General features: G+C 42.2%; 1 protein-coding gene across 2 annotated transcripts in view; it reads left to right on the top strand.

Annotated features, from left to right (window-relative positions):
• Window positions 1–23,969, top strand: part of MAML1 (mastermind like transcriptional coactivator 1) — a 53,706-nt gene that overhangs the window by 20,462 nt on the left and 9,275 nt on the right. Inside the window, exons 2-3 of one of the 2 annotated variants that reach the window (XM_023591304.3) lie at window positions 7,175–7,234; window positions 22,408–23,823. In XM_023591304.3, the coding sequence (XP_023447072.2) occupies window positions 7,175–7,234; window positions 22,408–23,823 (1,476 nt within the window). The remainder of the gene's footprint in view (window positions 1–7,174; window positions 7,235–22,407; window positions 23,824–23,969) is intronic. The other variant, XM_012528432.4, reaches the window with a different exon arrangement.

The following is a 23,969-nucleotide window of genomic DNA, read 5'->3' as shown; positions in this document are numbered from 1 at the left end:
GATTAAGGTGGAGCCCCTACCTTCTTTCTCTTAATATTTTTTATATTGATTACATGTTGAGATGATAATGTATTGGTTATATAAAATTTATTGTTAACTTTACCTGTTTCTTTTTATTTTAAATGTGACTGCTAAACAAAAAATAAAAATAAAAAATAAATGTGACTGCTAGAAAACTTTATATATTTGGTTCACATTCATGTATGACTTTATATTCCTGTTGTCAGTGCTGTCAATAATAACCAAGTTTTTACTATATTACAGTTAACATTCTAAAGCTGTATTGGAAAGGGAAGGAAGAAGATTAACTAAACTTTAAGAACAGTTATCAGGTGGTAGTGAAATGCTTGGTAACCACCCCAGGAAGTGGCTCTTACTCCCTCCCTCCTTTTTATTAGATGAGAAACCAGAGCTTTGGGATGTTAAGTAATTTGCTGTGAACACACTGCCTTTAAGCAAAGGTACCAGGATTGAAACTAAGTCTAGCTGTGCCCCTTTTTTTCCCTCAAGATTTACTTAATTTATTCCTCCCTCCCCTTGCCACTTGTGCTCACTGTGTCCATTCACTGTGTCCATTCACTGTGCGTTCTTCTGTGTCTGTTTGTCTCCCTTTCTTGTGTCATTTTGCTGCACCAGGGCCGTCAGCTCTCTGCAGTGTGGGCAATTGGCTCTCCACAGTGCAGGCCAGCTTGCCTTCACCAGGAGACCCCGGGAATCGAACCCAGGGCCTCCCATATGGTAGACGGGAGCCCAATGCTTGAGCCACATCCACTTCCCTAACTGTGCTCTTAATATTCTGCTAAATGGTATTAGAGCAAGATGCAGATTAAAAGATTAGAGGTACTAAGCATTTTTCAGTGCTTAGGAGAGGAAAGAACCCCTAAAAAGGGATGTGAATGGAAAATAGGTCGTCATTGAATAAACTAGGACCTTGGAAAGACTGACAGGTGGGGATGGGATGGGGAACCCCGGCTGGGAGCTTGAATTTGGAAGAGAAGGGGTATGACTCTTACATGTGCAGAGTCCCTCAGTTAAGTCAAAATTTCCCCTATAAACAGAAAGAAAGCAGTATTTACATTTTCAGTAGTTGTCTTGGTACATCTTATTACATATGCCTCATGATATTCCTAGAATTTGAGAGTCCAGACAATTTTAGAAATAGCTATTCTAATCATTAAGTAATTATCTGCTGCTCTTTAACTGAACTAAAACCTACTCTAAAATATCTCTTTTTTGACCCTGTGGCTACTACCAGTCTTTCTTTTCTCCCCCTTTTAAAAAATAACAGCTTTATTTAGATAGAATTCACATACCTTGCAGTTCATCTGTTTTAGTGTACAGTTCAGTAGTTTTTAATATATAGAGTTGTGCACCCATCACCACAATAAGTTTAGACTATTTTCATCACCCCAGAAAGAAACCGTGTCCTTTAGCTATCACCCCTCAATTCCCCACCCCCCAGCCCTAGACAACCACTTACCACTTTCTGTCTCTGTCTCTCTGCTTTTTTCTTTTTTGTATATATATGTGTATATGTATTTTTTAAAAATTTACTCCGGTGCATAGTACAGTGCTTTTAAGCTAATGAATAAAATGATAGGCTCCCAGATTTTCTGTTTATGTAGTTATTGGAGGTTAAGAGACCTGTCTCTTCCCTTGCCATTTATATTGCTTTGACTTGGCTTTAATTTTTGTTGACTTGTTTTATCTTTTATTAGAGAAGTTGTGGATTTATGGAAAAATCATGCAAAAAATATAGAGTTCCCTGACTTTAAAGTATATTGCTTAGCTACAGTGGGAAAAACAGCATGGTACTGGCATCAAGACAGACAGATTGACCAATGGAACTGAATCAAGAACTCAAAAATAGACCCTCATATCTGTAGCCAACAGATTTTTGACAACGCTCTTAAGCCCACCCGGCTGGGCCAGAACAATCTATTCAGTAAATGATACTGAGAGAACCAGATTGCCATATCCAAAGGAAAGAAAGAGGACCCTTATCTCATATCTTGTACAAAAGTTGATTCAAAATGGATCAAGGACCTAAATATTAATCTAAAAGCAACAACCGTAAAACTCCTAGAAGAAAATGTAGAAAAACATTTTCACTATCTTCTGGTATGCAATAGTTTCTTATACTACACCCAAATCATGAGCAAAAGAAAAAATAGATAAATGGGACCTCAAAATTGAACACTTTTGTACCTCAGAGGGCTTTGTTAAAAGAGTGAAAAGTCAGCCGACTCATTGGAAGAAAATATTTGGCAATCACATATTGGATAAGGGTTTAATAATATCTATGCTATATAAAGAAATCATACAGCTCAACAATAAAAAGACAAACTACCTGATTAAAAAATGGGCAAAAAGTCTTGTAAAGACAACTACTGTCCAAAGAACTACAATTGGTGAAGAAACACATGAAAAATGTTCACTATCACTAGTGACTAGGAAAATGCAAATCAAAACTTCAATGAGATACGTCATTTCATACCTATAAGTTTGGCCACCATAAAAAACTCATTCACTGTTGGTGGGAATGTAGAATGGTACAGGCACTGTGGAGGAATGTTTGGCAGTTCCAAAGGAGCTTGAATGTGGACTTGCTATATTATCCAGCAATATCATTATTAGGTATATACCCAGAAGAACTGAGAGCAGTGATACAAATAGACATCTGCACACCAATGTTCATAGTGTCACTATTCATGATTGTCAAAAGGAGGAAACAACCCAAGTGTCCATCAACTGATGAATGGATAATCAAATTAAGGTACAAACACATGATGGAATATTATGCAGTGGTAAGAAGAAATGAAGTCGTGAAGCCTATGACAGCATGGATGAACCTGGAGGACATTATGTTGAGTGAAGCAAGCAAAACACAAAAGGACAAATACTGTATGATTGCATTACTGTGAACTAAATATATTGTGTAAACTAATGAAATTAATAATTTGAATATAGGTCACCAGAAAATGGAGTGAGGATAGAGAATAGAAAGCTGATGGTTAATCTGTGCAGAATTGGTTGAAAGGTTGTCTTTGGAAATAAATGGAAATGGTGAGAGCACCATTGTGACTACCAGAGCTATTATATGGATATGACAGTAGTTGAAAGGGAAAGTCTAAGGACATGTATATTACTAGAAGGAAAGCTAAAAGATGAAACATGGGACTATATAACATAGTGAAACCTCATGCAAAATACAAATATAGGTGATAGTGCATATATTACTGTTTTTACAAAATATGATAAAAATAAACTAGAGAGAAGGAAGCAGAATAGTAGCTCTATGCAGTGGGGGAAGCATAGAGAAATTGATAGATGATGAGGTTTGTTTGTTTTTTTGTTTTTTAATATTATTATTGGAATAATGAAAATGTTCTAAAAGTGATTGAAGGGATGACGGCACAACTTTGTGATTATACCAAATACCATTGGATGGATTTATGCTTTATTAATATATTTCAATAAAATTGATTTTTTTTAAGCAGAATTCTCATATACCACCATATTATTTTTCCCATTTTTTTAAATTAGAGAAGTTGTATGTTTACAGAAAAATCATGCAGAAAATACAGAGTTCCCATATGCCACCCTGTTATTAATAACACCTTGCAAAAAAAAAAAAAACACCTTGCTTTAGTGTAGTACATCTGTTACAATTCGTGAAAGAACGCTTTTATAATTGTACTATTAAGTAGTCCATTACTTACAGTAGGGTTCACTGTGTTCTACAGTTCTGTTTCTTTGTTTTTAAATTTTCATTCTAGTAACATATACACAACCTAAAATATCCCCTTTTGACCCATTCAAATATATAATTCATTGCTGTTAATCACATTCACAATGTTATGCTGCCATCACCACCATCCATTACCAAAGCTTTTCCATCATCCCAAGTAGAAACTGTAATTTAAGCATCCACTCCCTATTCCTGTCCCCTGGTAACCTATATTCTAGATTTTGACTCTATGAGTTTGATTATTTGGATTATTTCTTATCAGTGAGATTATAGAATATTCTTTCATGTCTGGCTTATTTCACTTAACATGTCTTCAGAATTCATCCATATTTTCAAATGTATCAGAACTTCATTCCTTTTTACAGCTGAATAATATTCTATTGTGTATATATACCATATTTTGTTTACCCATTCATCTGTTGATGGGTACTTGGGTTGCTTCTCTCTTTTGGCAGTTGTGAATAATGCCACCGAGAACCTTGGTGTACAAATGTCTGAGTCCCTGCTTGTAATTATTTTTGGTATATACCCAAAAATGGAATTGCCAGGTCATATGGTAATTCTATACTTAACTTTCCAAGGAACTGCCAAACCAATTTCCATAGCATCTGCACTATTTTGCATTTCCACCAACAATGTATGAGTTTCCTGTTTCTCCACATCCTCTCCCACACTTGTAACTTTCCTTTTTTTCTTAATAGTAGCTATGGTATATTGAGTGTGAAATGGTATCTCATTTTGATTTACATTTCACTATTGGCTAATGTTGTTGGGCATCTTTTCATGTGCATTTTGACCATCTGTGTATTATCTTCGAAGAAATTTCTATGCAAGTCTTCTGCCCATTTTAAAATTTGAGTTGTCTGTTTGTTGTTAAGTTGTAGGATTTATGTATTCTGGATATTAAATCCTTATGAAATAGTGGTTTCCAAATACTTTCACTTGTGTAGGTTATTGCCTTACTTTCATGATAAAGTCCTTTGCACGAAAGTTTTTTAATTTCAATGCCCCATTTTTCCCTTTTGTTGTTTGTGCTTTGGGTATAAAGTCTTAAGAAACCATTGCCTAACAGATAGTCCTAAAGATAGTTCCTTACCTTTTCCTCTAGGAGTTTTATAGTGCTGATTCTTCTATTTAGGTCTTTGATCCATTTTTAATTGATTTTTTTTTTTAATATCATGTGAGGCAGGGATCCACCTTTAAACTTTTGCATATAGAAATCCAGTTTTCCCGGCACCATTTGTTGAAGAGACTGTTCTGTCGCAATTGAGTGGTCTGTGATTCAAGTGACTGAGCTTCCATCTACCACCTGGAAGGTCCCTGGTTCGGTTCCCAGTACCTTCTAAAGAAGACAGCGAGCTGACATGACGGGCAGGTGTGGCAAACTGACACAACAAGACGATGCAACAAGAGACACAAGAAGAAAAACACGATGAGAAATATAACAAAGCAGGGAACAGAGGTGACTCTAGTGATTAGGTGCCTCCCTCCCTCATTGGAGGTCCCGGGTTCGTTCCTGATACCGCCTAAAGAAACGAGGCAAACACACACGGCAAGTGCAAACAGTGAGGAAGTGGTGCAAACAGTGAGGGAGTGGGGAGCAATAAACAATAAACATAAAATAAACGTTTAAAAAAAGTGGTAATTAAAATAATACTTTTTTTAAGATTTTTAATTTAATTTAATTTATTTCTCTCTCCTTCCCATCCCTCCCCCCTCCCCAGTTGTTTGCTCTCTGTGTCCATTCACTATGTAGTCTTCTGTGACTGCTTCTATCCTTATCAGCGGCACTGGGAATCTGTGTTTCTTTTTGTTGCATCATCTTGTTGTGTCAGCTCTCCACGTATGCAGCGCCATTCTTGGGCAGGCTGCACTTTCTTTCATGCTGGGCAGCTCTCCTTACGGGGCGCACTCCTTGTGCGTGGGGCTCCCCTACATGGGGGACACCCCTGTGTGGCAGGGCACTCCTTGTGTGCATCAGCACTGCGCGTGGGCCAGCTCCACGTGGGTCAAGGAGGCCCGGGGTTTGAACCGCGAACCTCCCATATGGTAGGCGGACGCCCTATCCATTGGGCCAAGTCCACTTCCCAGTACTTATTTTTAAAAATCAGTTAGCCATTAGAGAGGATGTAGCTCAAGTGGTTGAGCACCTGTTCAATCCCCAGTCTCTCTCCTAAAAACAAAAACAGACAAACAAAAAACACAACTCTCATTAGGGAGCTGGCACACAACCACTGAACCATGTTGGCTCCCCTGAGTTGGTTTTTTTTTTTCATTTGTCTGCTTATTGTTGTTTCTTATTGTTGTGGTGGTGGTTGTTTTAGGAGGCATCGGGAACTGAACCCAGGACCTCCTATGTGGGAAGCAGGTGCTCAACAGCTTGAGTCACATCCACTCCCCTGTGTAACTTTCATATATGCCCTTTGCCATGTTGAAGTTCCTTTCTCTTCCTAGTTTTTGCAGTGCTTTTTACCAAGAAGGGGTGCTGAATTTTATCAAATGCCTTTCTGCATCAATTGAGATGATCATATAGTTATTTTCCTTCATTCTGTTAATGTGGTATATTACATTAAATGATTTGCTTGTGTTGAACCACTCTTATATACCTGGGTTAAATCCCACTTGTCATGTGTAATTCTTTTTTTGTGCTGTTGGATTCTGTTTGCTAGTATATTGTTGAAGATTTTTTTATGTAAGGATATATGATATTCTTATATGTTCATAAGAGACATTGGTCTTAATTTTCTTGTGGTATTTATATCTGGCTTTGATATGAGAGTGATGTTAGCCTTGTAGAATGAATTAGGGATTGTTCCCTCCTCTTGAACTTTTTGGAAGTTTGAGCAAGATTGATTTTAATTCTTGAAATATTTGGTAAAATTCATCAGCAAAGTCATCTGACCCTGGGCTTTTCGTTCTTCGTAGATTTTTGATTACTGATTTCATCCATTTACTAGTTACTGATTTGTTGAGATCCCTTACTTCTTGAATCAGTGTAGGTAGTTTGTATTTCTCTAGGAATTTGTCCATTTCATCTGGGTTATCTAATTTGTTGACCCAGTTCATAGTATCCTTTTATAGTCCTTTTTATTTCTGTGGGGTCAGTAGTAATGTCCCTTTTCTGTTTCTGATTTTAGTTATTTTTATCTTCTCTCTTTTTTTCTTCTTCAGTCAAGCTAAAAGTTTTGTTAATTTTAATAATCTTTCCAAAGAACCAGCTTGTGGTTTTGTTGATTTCTCAATTTTCAGTTTTCTATTTCATTTATCTCCCCTCTAAACTAATTTCCTTCCTTCTCACTTTGGATTTAGTTTGCTTTTCTTTTCCTAGTTCCTTCAATTTTGAGGTTAGGTCTCTGATTTGACATCTTTCTTCCTTTTTTTTTTTTTTCATCTCTTTGTTTTTGTGTGTGTTTTTTTTTTAAGGAGGCACCTTCAATTGAACCAAGGACGTCATACATGCGAAGCAGGCACTTAACCACTGAGGTATGTCCACTCCCCTCTTTCTTCTTTTTTAATGTAAGCTTTTAGAGCTATAACATTCCTTCCTAGCTCAGCCTCTGCTGCATCCCATAATTTTTTAATTTTTTTATTTTTAAAGATTCATTTATTTAATTATATCCCCACCTTGCAGCTTGCTCCTTTCTCTGCTGTCTCTTCTCTGTGTCCATTTGCTGCCCCTTTTTCCTGTATCTGCTTGTCTCCCTTCATTGCGTCATCTTGCTGCACCAGCTCTCCATGGCGCATGGGCCCAACAGCTCTCCACGGAGCGCGGGCGAGCCTGCCTTCACAAGGAGGCCCCTGGGACACAAACCCAGGACCTTCCCATATGGTAGACAGGAGCCCAACCGATCAAGCCACAGCTGCTTCCCCATCCCATAAGTTTTGATATGTTATGTTTTCATTTTCATTCCCCTCAAGATATTTCCTAATTTCCCTTGTGATTTCCTCTTTAACCTAATTGTTTAATTGAGTGCATTGCTTTATCTCCACATATTTGTCTGTCTATATTTCTCCCTCTGTTATTGATTTCTGGTTTCATTCCATTGTGGTCAGAGGAGATACATTGTATGATTTCAGTATTTTAAATTTATTGAGACTTGTTTTGTGACCTAAGATATGGTCCATCTTGGAGAATGATCCATTTGCACTAGGGAAGAGTGTGTTTTCTGTTACTGTCTTATATATTTATACACACACACCTGTTAGGTCTAATTGGTTTAGAATGTTGTCCAAGTCTTTTTTTTTTTTTTTATTTTAAGATTTTATTTATTTATTTAATTCCCCCCCTCCCCTGGTTGTCTGTTCTCTGTGTCTGTTTGCTGCGTCTTGTTTCTTTGTCCGCTTCTGTTGTCGTCAGCGGCTCGGGAAGTGTGGGCGGTGCCATTCCTGGGCGGGCTGCACTTTCTTTCGCGCTGGACAGCTCTCCTTATGGGGTGCACTCCTTGCGCGTGGGGGTCCCTTATGCGGGGGACACCCCTGCGTGGCGAGGCACTCCTTGCGCGCATCAGCACTGCACATGGGCCAGCTCCACACGGGTCAAGGAGGCCTGGGGTTTGAACCGCGGACCTCCCATGTGGTAGACGGACGCCCTAACCACTGGGCCATGTTCGTGTCCCTGTCCAAGTCTTATATTTTCTTATTGCTCTTATGTCTAGATGTTCGGTTATTGAAGGGGTTGTTTTAAATTCTACTATTAATGTAGAATAATCTATTTTTTCCTTTCGTATCTGTCAAGATTTGCTTCATATATTTTGGTGCTCTGCTATGAGGTGCATATATATTTATAATTGTAACGTCACCTTGTTGAATTGACCCCTATACCAGTGTATAATGACTGTCTTTGCCCCTCATAACAGTTCCTGTTTTTGACTTAAAGTCTGTTTTATCCAGTATTAGTATAGTTACCCCAGGTGTCTTTGGGTTACTACTTGAATGGTATGTTTTCTTCCATACTTTCACTTTCCCCTACTTAGGTATTTGAATTTAAGGTGTCTTATAAAAAGTTGGGTTATGCTTTTTTATTCATTCTGCCAATCTCTGCCTTTTGATTGCAGGGTTAAAGCCATTTCCATTTATATGATAAAGACTTTCTTCTGCCATTTTCCTATTTAGTCTTTGTACATCTTCTACACTTTTATCTCTCAGTTCTTCCATTAATGTTTACTTTCATATTTATTTGATTTTTTTGTACCGTACTGAGTGCTTCTGTTTCTTTCTCAATATATTTTTCATATTTTCTTTGTGGTTACCATGAGGTTAAAAAATTTTTTTAAATATATTTAAAAATTTTTTATGTTTTTTTCTTTTTAAAGATAAATAGATCACACAAAACATTACATTAAAAACATAAGAGGGAAGTGGACTTGGCCCAATGGATAGGGCGTCCACCTACCACATGGGAGGTTCGCGGTTCAAACCCCAGGCCTCCTTGACCCGTGTGGAGCTAGCCCACGCACAGTGCTGATGTGCACAAGGAGTGCCGTGCCACACTGGGGTGTCCCCCGCGTAGGGGAGCCCCACGTTCAAGGAGTCCGCCCCGTAAGGAGAGCCGCCCAGCACGAAAGAAAGTGCAGCCTGCCCAAGAATGGCCCCGTTCACATGGAGAGCTGACACAAAATGACACAACAAGAAGAAACAGATCGCCAGTGCTGCTGATAAGGATAGAAGTGGTCACAGAAGAACACACAGCAAATGGACACAGAGAGCAGACAACTGGGGTGGGGGGATAAAAAGAAAAAAAAACGTAAGAGGTTCCCATATACCCTACTCCCCAACCCCCCCCACTCTTCTCATATCAACATCCCCTTTCATTAGTGAGGCACATTCATTGCATTTGCTGAATACACCCTAGAGCACTGCCACACCATATGAACCATAGTTTACATTGTAGTTCACACTCTCCCCAGTCCATCCAGTGCATTATGGCAGGATAAACAGTGTTCTCCATCTGTCCCTGCAGTTTTATTCAGGACAACTCCAAGTCCCAGAAACGCCCCATATTACACCTCTTCCTCCCTCTCACAGCCCTCAACAACTCCCATGGCCACTGTCTCCACATGAATGATACAGTTTCTTCCATTGCTAGAGTCTTAACACTTCTGTAGTAGAATACCAACAATTCCACTCCAGTACATATTATATTCTTCCATTTTGTAGACCCTGGGATGGTGATGTCCACTCCACCTCTAAATCAAGAGAGGGCTTAAATCCCACATGGCTGATGGATGCGATTCTCCTGCTTGCAGTTTTAGACACTCTCGGTTCCCTGGTGTGGTGGTTGACCATTCTCACCTCCCCATCAGCTGACCTGGGTATGTCCATTAAATCGGAGAATAGGTGTTGCAACTCTCCTGAGGCTCAGGGCCCAGCTGGCACATGGACAATCCAGAGATTCAAGTCTCCTGAGCATATACAAACCCGTGTCAATCACAGGTTCAGTAAAAGAGGCATGTGTAGAGAGGTCACATCTCAGTCCAACTCCATCACAATCGGGAGCACAAATTCCAAAATAGAGCCCACTGGCAAGTCAGTGAACTCCAGAGCCATCTGTCATGACCATAGAATCTGTGTATCTCCGTAGCCCTCAGGAGTACGAGTACCTGGGGATGTATCTACTTTGGCTGTCTCTGGGATCCTGCTGAGACGTGCGTAAGCATGACCCCTCTGATGACCTCCCAACTCATTTTGATGTCTCTTTGCCATATAAACTCATTTGTCTTTACCATTTCCTCCTTTTATTGAAGGTCTTCTTCTAGCTGCATCACCAGCTGGTGATGGTAGTAATCCCTTGGCGCCAGGGACACTTATCCCGGGAGTCATGTCCCACGCTGGGGGAAAGTAATGCATTTACATGCTGAGTTTGGCTTAGAGACTGGCCACATTTGAGCAACATGGAGGCTCTCAGGAGGTAATTCTTAGGCACCCTGCAGCTCCAGGCCTAGTTGAAATTTCAGGCACACAGGCTCATAAGCACAGTCATCAGTATCAAGGGCCCATCATTGGACCATCCTTCTTCACTGATCTTTGTCCTTGCACTTGGGGAATTGTTGCTGTTCCATTGGGGAATGCGACACTGCTCCCCAGGATGGAATTCAGCACGGCCTCAGTTGTCATGTGTAACTCTATCCACTATGACAATACCCAACGAACATCCGAATATATCAAATATATGCATGCCCTGGAGAACTCCCTCCCACCCATGCACCCCCCATCAGTGACACCCCACACCAATGCTCCTTCCTTGCCATAGTTGAACCTCTCTCTGATCCAAACCTTCTTCAAAAATGAAACATAATATATTGCCAAATTCAATTAGGAAAATGAAATGTATTGACAGGTTTAAAGATTAGAAAGAGAATACATAATAATTTAGAAAAATTTAGAATAATTTAGAAAAATTAAAAGTAAAAAATAAATTGGGGTATTAAAATAAGAAAAATATCACAAAACTTTGTTTTTAACGTTTTGCCTTTCATCACAGTAATAGGTGTGCCCTGGATGTACAGTGGCAAGACTCCTTCATTCCTTCCTCAGTGTCTACATCCTTTTTCTTTTTTTTTTTTTAAAACTTTGTCTTCTAAAAAGTTTTAGATCAAAGTAAAGTCACATATACAATATAGAGTACTCCCACATACCCAACATCAAATCCTTTTCCTACTTCCCCAGCAATTATCTTCTTACATGTGGATGATATATTTGCTACAGCTGATGTACAGATATTGAAACATAGCTACCAACCATGGTTCCATTACGGCTTACGTTATGGTTTATATTTTAGACTATACCCTTTTATAAATTTTTGGTGAAATTTAACATGGCTTATATCCTTCATTGCATGAACTTGTGGAACACTTCCATTTCCCCCCGGTTACTCCCACTTCCATCCATTCTCTTCCTCTCCCCCTCTCCCCTTTGGGCCCACAGTAACAACCAAGCTTCACTGTTTGAAGGACAAGATTCATAGATACTTACAACAGTGCTGAGGGCCTGACGTTCTAGTCTGTCCACTCCCATTGGGAGCCACCCGTGCTCTCGAGAGACACCCTCTCCTCTGTTTGAGAACATCAGTTCCCCCCAGGATGGGGGTACAACACTTTCCCACTCACTGTATGTGTCTCCACCCACTGACATAACACAGTAATAACAAGATGAGCACTCACTCCCTAGAAGCCTGCCCCAGGTGCACCCTGTGCCAGATGACCCCCCAGTCAAACACCCTAAACAAGTAACCCTTCCTTATTATATTTTCTGAAGAGTTTTCTCAACATTATAGTTTCAACCACGTACCTGACACTCTCCCATGTTCACCTGCTTACCCCAAACACTCCCCTCTATTCCATGGACCATCTGACCCATCCTCCCAACTCTAGTCACCCTCAAGCCTTCAAAGCTCCACCTTATAGTATCCCTATGCCCCCGTCTTATCCCTTCACTGCATAACTACTTACTTCCACTTTATCAGATTTTGCCCATGTAGACATCTGCACACAACCTTCCTCTCTCTCCCCTGTTTCCTGTAAGCCTATCATCCAGCTTGATTTGCATGGTTCATATCAGAGAGGTCATGTAGTATTTGTCCTTCAATGCCTGGCTTGCTTCGCTTAACATAAGGTCCTCAAGATTCATCCATGTTATCCCATGTCTTAGTACTGTATTCCTTTTTTACAGCTGAGTAGTATTCCATTGTGTGTATATACCACTTTCTCTTTATCCATTTATCTGTTGATGAGCATTTGGGTTGATTCCAACTTTTGGCAATACTAAATAATGCCGCTCTGAACATTGGTGTGCATATTTCAGTTCCTGTCCTCGTTTTCAGTTCTTCTGGGTATATACCCAGTAGTGGAATTGCTGGGTCATATGGCAAATCTATAGGTAACTTTTTTCTTTTTGTTTAAGATTTATTATTTATGTATTTCTCTCCCCCTCTCTCCCAGTTGTCTGCTCTCTGTGTCCATTCACTGTGTGTTCTTCTGTGACCACGTCTATCCTTATAAGCTGACAAACTGTCCTCCAGAATGGCTGGATTCTTCTACATTCCCACCAGCAGAGGATTAGGGTTCCCATTCCTCTGTATCCTCTCCAACACTTGTGGTCCTCTCTTTTTTCAATAGCTGCCAGTCTAGTGGGTGTAAGATGGTATTTCATTGTAGTTTTGATTTGCATTTCCCTAATAGCTAGTGATATTGAGCATCTTTTCCTGAGATTTTTAGCCATTTGTATTTCTTCTTTGGAGAAGCATCTGTTCAAGTCTCTTGTCCATTTTTTGAATGGATTGTTTGTCTTTTTATTTTTGAGATACAGGATTTATTTATATATGTTGGATATTAGGCTCCTATTAGATATATGGTTGCCAAATATTTTCTCCCATTGGGTAGGCTGTCTTTTCACTTTTTTGATAAACTCCTTTGAGGTGCAAAAGGCTTTAATTTTGAGGCGGTCCCATTTTTTCTTTTGCTTCTCTTGCTTTGGGTATGAATTTCATGAAGCCATTTCCTATTATAAGGTCCTGTAGATGCTTTCCTATATTGTTTTCCATATCTTTATGGTCTTGGCTCTTATATTTAGATCTTTGATCCATCTAAGTTGATTTTTGTATAAGATGTGAGATAGTAATCCTCTCTCATTCTTTTGCTTATGGATATCCAGTTCTCCAAGCACCATCTGTTGAAGAGGCCATGCTCTCCCATTTGAGTGGGCTTTGTGTCCTTGCCAAATATCAGATGACTGTATATGCAAGGATCTAGTAAAACATCCTAATGCATGAATCATATTTGATTTGATTTGATAGCAACTTAACTTCAGTAGCATGCACATACACTGTACCCCTCTGCCCCCCACCTTTTTTTTTGTACTAGTTACAGACTATATGTTTGTGTATTGCATGTCCAGAACCATAGATTGATCATCATTTTTTATGCATTTGCATTTTAGTATTTGTAAGAAGTGGAGTTATATGCCAAAAAAACACACTACTGGAATTTATAATTACCCATATAGTTACCTTTATAGAAGGTCTTTATTTCTTTATGCTGCTTTGAACCACCACCTAGTGTCTTTTCCTTTCAGTATGAAGAATTCCCTTTATCATTGCTTGTTGGGCACATCTTACCACCAGTCACTCTTCTGAAACTGCTCTGAGTAGCAACATTAATGACGCTTTAATTGCCAGATCAATAGACACGTTCAGTTTTTGTCATTCTGGACCTTTCTGATGCATTTAACTTATAACTCTTAAAACTCTATACTCCTTTGCACTCTGTGTCCCTATGTGCCGCCTTACTCTTCCTGTCCCTCTGTCTTTGACATGGGCCCTTCTCCACTTGCCCCTTGGCTGGCTTCTCACACTCTTCCTGAGTGGTTGGATCCACTCACGGTTCCAGCTGCATGCCCTGCTGATGATTCCCTTTCAACAGATCTCATACACAGTATTTTTCACTACCTCTTGGGCATTTTCTGGATGTCCCACAGTCATCTCACACTTTCCGTGGCTAAAACTAAATTCATCCTCTCCCCCGTAAAAAAAAAAAATACCAACTAACCAACTGCCTCTCCTGTATTTTCAGTCTTTCCCATGCATCCAGACTTTAATAGAAACTCCGTTTTCCTCACTCCCAATGTAAAATCAGTTTCTACTTCCTCCTGAATTTACTTCCACCGTAATTCTGAAATCCATCTCTTCCTTCCCACACCCATGGTCAGGTCCTCATATCTTTCACGGACTAACTAGTTCACCTGTTTTCTACTTGGTCAGTCTGGCTGTAATCTCTTCCCTTGAAATTCATTCTCCACATAACCATTATAGAGATCTTATAAAAAATGAAAAAGCTGTCCTTATCTGCTACGCGTTTATAATTACTTTAAAATGTTACTTTAAAATGTTAAAGTAACATTTTTAAGAGTTGCTTACTTCTTAGTGATATATACTAAAGTATTTGTGGATGAAATGATATGTTGCTTGGGTGTTTTTTGTTTTGTTTAATAATTCAGTTTGGGGAGAATAGAGAGATAGAAATGATTCAAAATTAGTCAAATACTGGATAGTTGTTTAAGTTGGGTGATGGGCATACTGGTGATTCATTACACTGTTCTCTCTAGTGTTGAGTATTTTTAAATTTTTCATTGATAATATTTTGGGACCGTCGTGATCTATGCACAGCCTCTCTGTTCAGCCTCATCTTACAACACTTCCTGCTGTGCCCTTTACACTGGGGCAACACTCAGCTACTTAAATTTTCTCCTTTCCTCCCTCCCTCCACTCCCACTCAGTGCTGATTTGTGCATCCCTGCCTTTGCCTCTCAGCCTGGAAAACCTTTCTCACCTTCTCCTGTCTTAGGTGTCTCCTTCTCAAGGAAGTCTTCCGTGCGATTCCCACACTCCCCTCCCTTCTTTTTTCTTCCAGAATGATCTGGGCCTGCCTCCATAGCTTCTCTATCACATCCCAGGGGGTGGGCATAGGAACTGTGTGCTATTCATCTTTTTATCCTCTGTGCCTGGTGCCCTGCCTAGAATATAGTAAAAACCTAGTGATTACTTAAATTATGATTTTCACTCTACTCACCATTATTATTTTATACATAGTCTGTAGGGGGCAGCACTTAGCACATAGTAGGATCTTGGTGCACGAGTACTGCGTGAACGCCTGAGGCATCTCCTTGTACAGGCTAATAATTGATATTAGAAGTATAGCATTATGGGCTTTTCAAGCCGGTTGGAGCCCTAAATCATCTAACCCAGCATTTTCATTTAAAGGTCAAGAAAGCAGATCTGAAATGGATGTGTGTTCACACAGTGGGTTAGTGAAAGCCTGCTGTTTTCATGTACTCCAAGCCACCTTCTGAGCTTCATTTGGATTCTCAAATTGGTTTTTCTGTAATGAAGAGAATATAGTGATTTTCTGCCAAATACCAGAGTCAATCTATTTAAGCATTTTCTTTTCTCAGTATAAGTGAATTTGAATTATCTGCATTACAATGTTGACCCTGAAGTGTGGAGAAGATAGTATATTGTTTAAGTATATACTGAGCCTTGTTTTCTTAAATATTTTTAAAAGCTTTCTATCAAAAAAAGTGATGGCCCATGTGATAAAATGACAGAAGTATATGAGCACATTGTACCCATGTCAAAGTCTCAATATTGTACTCTATGCAAAATACGGCCATTGGGGAAGCTGGATGAAGGGCATGCAGAACTTCTCTGTACTTACCTTTGCAATTTCATGTGAATCTATAATTACTTCAAAATAAACAGGTGATTGCTTTGTACTTGTTTTTTGTAAGGTGAGGGTGAAAATTTGTAGGCACTAAACTGTAAAGTTTTCTGGAAAATCCATTTCTCTCTATGTCCTAGGTTGTTGGCATTATAAGTCAGTGAGTATTCCAAACCATTAAGACAAAATAGTCTTCCAAGTGAGAACTTTCAGTAATAAGCTATAGAATTCTGTGACATATTTTCTTTTTCTATAATGTTTTTAAAAGAATTATGTCCAGGAAGCAGACTTAGCCCAGTGGTTAGGGCATCCATCTACCACATGGGAGGTCTGCGGTTCAAATCGCAGGCCTCCTTGACCCGTGTGGAGCTGGCCCATGCGCCGTGCTGATGTGCGCAGGGAGTGCTGTGCCACGCAGGGTTGTCCCCCGCGTAGGGGAGCCCCACGCGCAAGGAGTGCGCCCCGTAAGGAGAGCTGCCCAGCACGAAAGAAAGTGCAGCCTGTCCAGGAATGGTGCCACCCACATGAAGAGCTGACACAAGATGATGCAACAAAAAGAGACACAGATTCCCAGTGCCCCTGATAAGGATAGAAGTAGTCACAGAAGAACACACAGCGAATGGACACAGAGAGCAGACAACTGGGTGGGGCGGCGGGGAGAAGAGGGTGAGAAATAATAAAAAAATAAATCTTAAAAAAAAAGAATTATGTCCATGGTGTGTGAAGTTTCATCACAGCACAGCCAGTTTTTCTGGTAACGACATCTTAGTGAGACTGTTTGTGCTTGGCCAGGGGAGGGCACTCCTTTTCTCACAGTTTGAAGCTCTGACTCACTCTGCTCAGCAGCTTGTATGCCATTTGCAAATGCTATTGTAGCTTTACACCTGGATGCTGGGATTAATTTGGACAGTTGTGGTGCAGGGCTGGGCGGGTGGTTGGCAGTAGAGCCATACAGGCGTTCCTCCCTAAGACCTCTGATTGTTGCTTGACACGGATTTCCCAGATTTTTCCTCAAATAATTGAAATCTTTAATATTGCATGAAAATGGATCCACTTTGCCTAAAGAAGCCCACAGTGTTTGTTCTTATATAATTTTGAACCTCTTCAGGCTCTTTTCCCATCTCTGTTGTAAATTCCTGGAGATCAGGATCTTAACAGTCAGGGTTCCTGAGGGTCCTCTGTGTGGACATCCAGGGTGTCAGGGAGCTCATGGATAGGGGAAGGCAAGTATGGCATTAGGTTGGCATTGCCAATATTTAGCCATTCTCACCTAAAATAGTTATGATTGTATGTGCTTCAAATCACACTTTAGAGGAGTGGCAGTGAGGCTCGCCACTGGAATGTAGCAGGGGCCTGCTTGCAGATATGGTTGGAATGTTAAACTAGTGCCCAGAGAGAAAGACCTTAGAGGCCAAGTTCAGGATTATAAAGAGGGCAGTGGGAGCCGTTGGATGGCTTTAAGGAAAAGAGTGACAGGACCACATTTGCCCTGTGGAAGGCTCATTATGGCAGTGAGGTGGAATTTAGAATGGGATGGGGGCAGTTGCAACAAGGTAAGACTTAAAATAATTCTAGCGAGAGAAACTGGTGTTGGTGAAAAGGGAGAATGCATGGATTCAAGGAGTTAAGGAGGCAGGCTCAGTAGGACTAGGGTACTGATTGGATGCAGGGAGTAAAGAGGGAAGGGCAGGGTGATGTGACGGGGTGGGCAGTAGTGCTATTCACCGAGATAGGAACAGGAAAACAAGTCTGAGGTGAAGCTTGCTTGGGCTTTGGACAGATTGATATGTCCAAGTGGAGGCATACGGTAGGTAGTTGGATAAACAGGGGTCAAGTTCTGCAGAGCTAACAAATTGATTCACAAATATTTATGAGTGCTAGGCACTGTTCTGGTACAGGGACATCTCTGCTCTTCATTCTCACGGGGGAGCTAAGCCCATTCAGATGAGTGCCTCTAGTGGGGGAATTAACAAGGAAATAGAGTGTGACTGTGGGGAGGGAGCTACTTTGGGAATGCCTTTGACAGGAGGCAGAGACCTGAGTTAGGAGGTGAGCCAGCCCTGGGAAGATCTGAGGGAGGAAGTTGTTTCGGATGAAATACAAAGGCTCCAAGGTAGGAATGAGCAGGCACATTTGAGGAACTGTAACAGTGCGACTTAAGCATGGTGCAAAATAGGGAGGGCTCTGAAAGGAAATTGAAGAAGTGGGCATGGGCTGGATGGGTCAGCATCTGGTCACTGGGGAGAAGGTGGGTTTATTCTGAGTGGTATTCAGTCATAGGAATTTGAAGACATGGGAATGAATGGTCACTCAGGGAGAGTGTAGAGTGAAAAGAGGACTCACGTATTCAGTCAAGGGCAGGAAAAGGGAAAACCTCAAAAGAAGACAAGAAAATATGACAAAGGAATGTGAAGAAAGAGAACTTTAAAAAATGGAGGAACTTATTAAGTACCAGATGCTACAGAAAGAACAAGAAATGTAAGGACCGAAAATGTGGATTTCATTTTACAACACGAAAGTCATTGATGACCTTGGAGAAAGCAGTCATCTTTAACTCCTCCTCTTTTTCTTTTACTTCCCGCTTCTAGTCACTTCCCAGTGTTGTGAGGGCAGAAGTATATTACAGTGGACTGAGGTGCTGGTAGGAGGATGGCAGGAGGAAGAAGGAGGAGGAGGAAGAATCACTTCCCAGTGAGGAGGGGAAGAAAGCCTGGGTATCTGGCCCAGGTATTTGCCAGGGGACATGTAAGGAGCACTGATCAGAGAAAGCTACCCCTATCTTTAGCAGCCACATCTGCTGAGAGTGGAAGAATATTGGTGCTGTCATCACAGGGAGTTTGACCACAAAGCACACTGGACTTTCAGCTGTGGTGGTTGAAGAGGGAGGGAAGCGGTGGTGGCTAAGGGTGGGACTGTCCTGTATGACTAGTGTGTCAAGGGAAGGGAGAGACTGGGTGCTGATTTGGTGTCCACAAGGTATGACTAACTCCATCCTGATTCAGAGCAGCATTGATATTCCAGAGCAGAAGATGACAGATGACATCTGTAGACAGTGCTGCAGCAGGCAAAAGCTAGGATGAGAATCCATCCGGCAGGGTAAAGCTGGTAGAAGACTGACTCAGTGAGGATTTAGCATCAGACACAGCGTATTCTTTAGCAAAACCTCACCTGCAGAGGAAATGAGCATTGGGTGGTATTTTCTCCCAGCAGTAGATAGCCTGATCTCCTGGAACCCTGTGCACCGATGAGACCTTTCAGCAGTTAAACAGGAGCCTCTGAGCTGAGCATCCAGAAGTACCAGATATATTAAGAGTAGGATCATGTATTTATATATGCCCAGTCAGTCTCTTACTGCTTTTTAGCCACCCACAGTGTTTGTTCTTATATAATTTTGAATCTCTTCAGGCTATTTTCCCATCTCTGTTGTAAATTCCTGGGGATTACACTTCAAGGCTTACTCATCCTTGCCTTCCCCTACCATGCCCTTCTCATATTAGGCGCTCCTGCAAATGCTCAAGGCTTCAAAAATCTCCCAGGGCCACCACATTCTGCCTCCCACGCCCCTGCCTACATCATTCCAGTTAAACTTTGAGCAGTTGAGAGAATGCCCCAGTATTTCCTTTGGCTCAATGCAATTAGTATTTCAAAATTGAGTTGTTACTTTGGAACTTGTCTGCAGCTGTTTGCATGTGGATATTGAAAGAGGGAGTGGTAGCTTTTATAATTGTTAGGGCAAAGAAGGATTCTGTTTCTAATCTGGGACAACCAGCTGACTCACCAAGTGCCTTGACCTCTTTCGTTTCCATCTTCCCCTTTAGGAAAATGGAAAAACTCAGCTCCCAGGTTTACCAACAGCCCAGTCCAGGCCCTGTTGAGCAAATAACTTTCCACAAAGAAAATAATAGAAATTTTAAAAGTTCAAGAAAAACTAGCTACTTGTTTTTATTTCCTACTATCTGTTTAAAATGGGTACAACTTTACCTTTCCCCAAAAGAGGCTTTCCAATCAATGCATTTAATAAAGGGTCCCTTTTCGGAGCTTGGTTTCTTTCCCCGTCTCGCCCCTAGGTGGCAGTAAGAAGCAGAAGGCCCAACTTGAAAGCAGGGTCTTCTGTTACATGCGAACGGATGTTGTTCCTAGGTCCTAGAATTGTCTAGCTTATTTCTGCCCTACAGGTCCATTTGTCTGTCATTCCTAAGTTTTTCTGAGACTAACTTAGGTATTCAGGTGGATTTAAAGAAGTAGTGCCTCAGCCAGGATTTACAGAGCACTATGCAGTTGGCTTTATTAACAGTTGAGAAGTAAGAACATCTTAAAGTGAAGTGGGGTAAAAAATGAATGGGTGGGAAGTGGATTTGGCTCAACAGATAGGGCGTCCTCCTACCACATGGGAGGTCCAGGGTTCAAACCCAGGGCCTCCTGACCCGTGTGTTGAGCTGGCCCATGTGCAGTGCTGATGTATGCAAGGAGTGCCCTGTCACGCAGGGGTGTCCCCCACGTAGGGGAGCCCCACGTACAAGGAGTGCGCCCTGTAAGGAGAGCCGCCCAGCGTGTAAAAAGTGCAGGGGGTGGCTCCACACAAGGAGAGCTGACACAGCCAAGATGATGCAACAAAAAGCGACACAGATTCCTGGTGCCGCTAACAAGAATACAAGCAAACACAGAAGAACATACAGTGAATGGACAGAGAGAGCAGACAATGGGGGGCAGGGGGAAGGGGAGAGAAATAAATAATAAATCTTTTTTTAAAAAAGAAAGAAATAGGAAAAAAATGAATGGGAAAGGGAAGTGGGTGTAGCTTAGTTGGTTGAGCGCCTGTTTCTCATGTACTAAGTCCCAGGTACCTCCTAATATATATAAATAATTTTTAAAATGAATGAGAAGTTGAGATGGGACTTAGAGACTTGAGACTTAGAGGTTGAAGAAATTGCCCTTCTTCCCTTGTTGCACATTTGTGTCCAGCAGTTAGTTTCTGCTGGAAAGCACGGGCCAAGATAGAGTACTCCTGTACTAGGCCTCCTTGGTGGGTGGCGGTGGGGCCGTGGGGCCCTTTTCTGAGCAGGGGGACGGGGGCAACAGCACAAAGTACTCTGACTCCACTCTCTGACTCCTCTGCATTCTATTTAAAGATGTAATGAGAAGTTGTTTTTTGTTACATTCTTTAATACTGTATCATAGATGCTTAGGGTTACTGGGAAGGAGGGATGAAATTGGGGGTGGGGGTGAAAGGCAAAAATGTAGAAAAAGTAGACATAGGAAAGGAGCACTGCGAGTTTGGAGAGCAGCCTCCTCCTCTGTTGGTGGAGGGATCGTATGAGTGATGGCTAAAAACGTGACTGGAGAAATAGTGGGAAGACGACACTTTCTATCCTCCCCTTCCCTTCCCAGTGCTGTTTTCTCTTCATAAAAGTCCCACCCTTGAGTGCTCGTGATACTTATTCCCATGTGTTTGCCTAGGCATTCAGCTTACTTTGTAGCAGTGTCTGTGTATGTCCTAGAAGATGGTCAGCCTGTGAAGAGCAGGGTCTTATTTGTCTTTATAGTCTCCAGAGCACCTGTCGCTTGCACAGAGTAGACTTTTCCTAAGGTTAGTGGAATGGATTTCTTTGAGGAGGAAACAGAATTAGAGGTATGAGACTGGACATGATTGCATTTAAATAAATGGTCTGATAAGAACTGGTGGGATTTTGAAGGCTAGCAATTGGAAGCAGTCACAGAGCAGAAACAAGGTGTGGGAAGATGCTCAAGGAGCTCAAGGGGAGGAGGGGAGAAGAACGGGACAAAAGATGAAAGACAGAGGTTTTCATGGGCCTGGAAGAAGCAGGCCCTGCCCGGAGAGAAAAGGGGGACCCGGGCAAGAGCCCAAAAAGGGTGGGGAAGAATTGAAAACTGGCCTGTGCCACAAAATGGAGGCACCCAACTGACTTAATATACTAAAGAGTAAGCACCAGAAATCCAAATTTAAACCAGGTTAAACACAAAAAGGAATTTATTGGTTCCCATAACTGGCAAGTCCAGGGATATGACTGTTGGCAGGCACTATTAGATCCAAGACTCACCTTATGTCCTCAGGAATGTATATGTGTCCTTAGATCTTTTTCTTTCTTCCTTGGGCCTTCCCAAGAATTTCTTCCATTCTTGGGCCTTTGCCTTCTTCCTAGGCATTACCACGAAGTCCAGAGACTGACTCGCTGGCTTTGCCGCTGCTGAGCTCGCCATCTCTGTTCTCACTGCCAGCAGTAGAAGGGGCAGGGGAGGCCCATGGGAACTTGAAGTGGGAGAGCTGCCACTGCAAGGGAAAATTGGGGGTGTGTCCTGGAAGAGGGGGCTAGAAAATGGGCAAGCAAAAATCTGCAGGCTGTAGGCCCCTGATTAAGGATATATCATAAGCAGGGGGGCTCAATGCCTGGTATTGGGTCCCTAAGTCACTCTTCTCATGTTTTTCAGCATCTCCATGATACGGTGAAGAGGAATCTTGATAGTGCTGCCTCCCCTCAGAATGGCAATCAACAGAATGGCTATGGAGACCTCTTTTCTGGGCATAAGAAGACACGTCGCGAAGCCCCTTTGGGGGTAACCGTGTCTTCCAATGGACTGCCTCCAGCCTCCCCGCTGGGTCAGCCTGACAAGCCTTCTGGAGGAGATGCCCTCTCATCCAGCGGGAAGCACTCGCTGGGACTGGACTCTATCACCAAAAAGAGTCTGACAGACTCGAGCCTCCACATGAATGGAGGTAGTAACCCCAATGAGTCCTTTCCTTTGAGCTTGAATAAAGAACTGAAGCAGGAACCTGTCGATGACCTGCCCTGCATGATTGCTGGAGCTGGAGGCTCCATATCTCAGAACAACCTCATGCCTGACCTAAACCTTAATGAACAGGAGTGGAAGGAGCTCATTGAGGAGCTGAATAGGTCAGTGCCCGATGAAGATATGAAGGATCTGTTTAATGAGGACTTTGAAGAGAAGAAGGACCCAGAGGCTTCAAGTTCTGCCACACAAACCCCCTTGGCACAGGACATTAATATTAAGACAGAATTCTCTCCAGCAGCCTTTGAGCAAGAACAGTTAGGTTCTCCACAAGTGAGAGCTGGGTCTGCAGGACAGACCTTTATGGGGCCTTCTTCCGTCCCTGTGAGCACAACATCATCTAGCCTGGGGAGCTCTCAGACCATGTTCCATACATCTGGTCAGCCTGGAGCAGAAAATCCTAGTCCAAACCTGATGCCGGCATCAGCCCAGGCCCAGAACACACAGCGAGCCCTCTCCAGTGTGGTGTTGCCCGGCCAGGGCGCCGGAGGGGGCTCAGAGCTCTCTTCTGCCCACCAGCTCCAGCAGATTGCTGCCAAGCAGAAGCGTGAGCAGATGCTCCAGAACCCACCGCAGGCGGCCCCAGCACCAGCCCCTGGCCAGATGTCCACGTGGCAGCAGGCTGGGCCCTCCCACAGCCCCTTGGATGTCCCATACCCCATGGAGAAGCCTGCCAGTCCTTCCGGCTACCAGCCAGACTTCAGTAACTCCAAACTGCTCATGATGCCCGGTGTGAACAAGAGCTCCCCTCGGCCTGGAGGCCCCTACCTCCAGCCTGGCCACGTGAGCCTGTTGAGTCACCAGCCGCCAAGTAACTTGAATCAGAACTCAGTGAATAACCAGGGGTCAGTGCTGGACTATGGCAATACCAAGCCCCTTTCTCATTACAAAGCAGACTGTGGGCAGGGAGGCCCTGGGTCTGGCCAGAGTAAGACAACCATGATGGCTTACCTCCCACAGCAGCTGTCTCACCTGAATAACGAACAGAGCCCCTTGTTTCTGATGAAACCAAAGCCAGGAAATATGCCCTTCAGATCACTGGTTCCACCCAGCCAGGTAAATCAGCGACTTCTCCTCTGTTGCTCTGCCGCAGATACATTGGGAACTAAATTGAAAGGGTCTGAGTCGTTGTAGGAGCAAAGGAAGAGAGGGAGCAGCTGCTGTCTACCTTTAACTCCTATGGGAGTGAAAAGTTAATTCAT

The sequence above is a fragment of the Dasypus novemcinctus genome, chromosome 2, assembly GCF_030445035.2.
Source record: "Dasypus novemcinctus isolate mDasNov1 chromosome 2, mDasNov1.1.hap2, whole genome shotgun sequence".
NCBI lineage: Eukaryota > Metazoa > Chordata > Mammalia > Cingulata > Dasypodidae > Dasypus > Dasypus novemcinctus.
The sequence above is the reverse complement of the archived record's forward strand: the minus strand, read 5'-3'. Positions and strand labels throughout refer to the sequence as shown.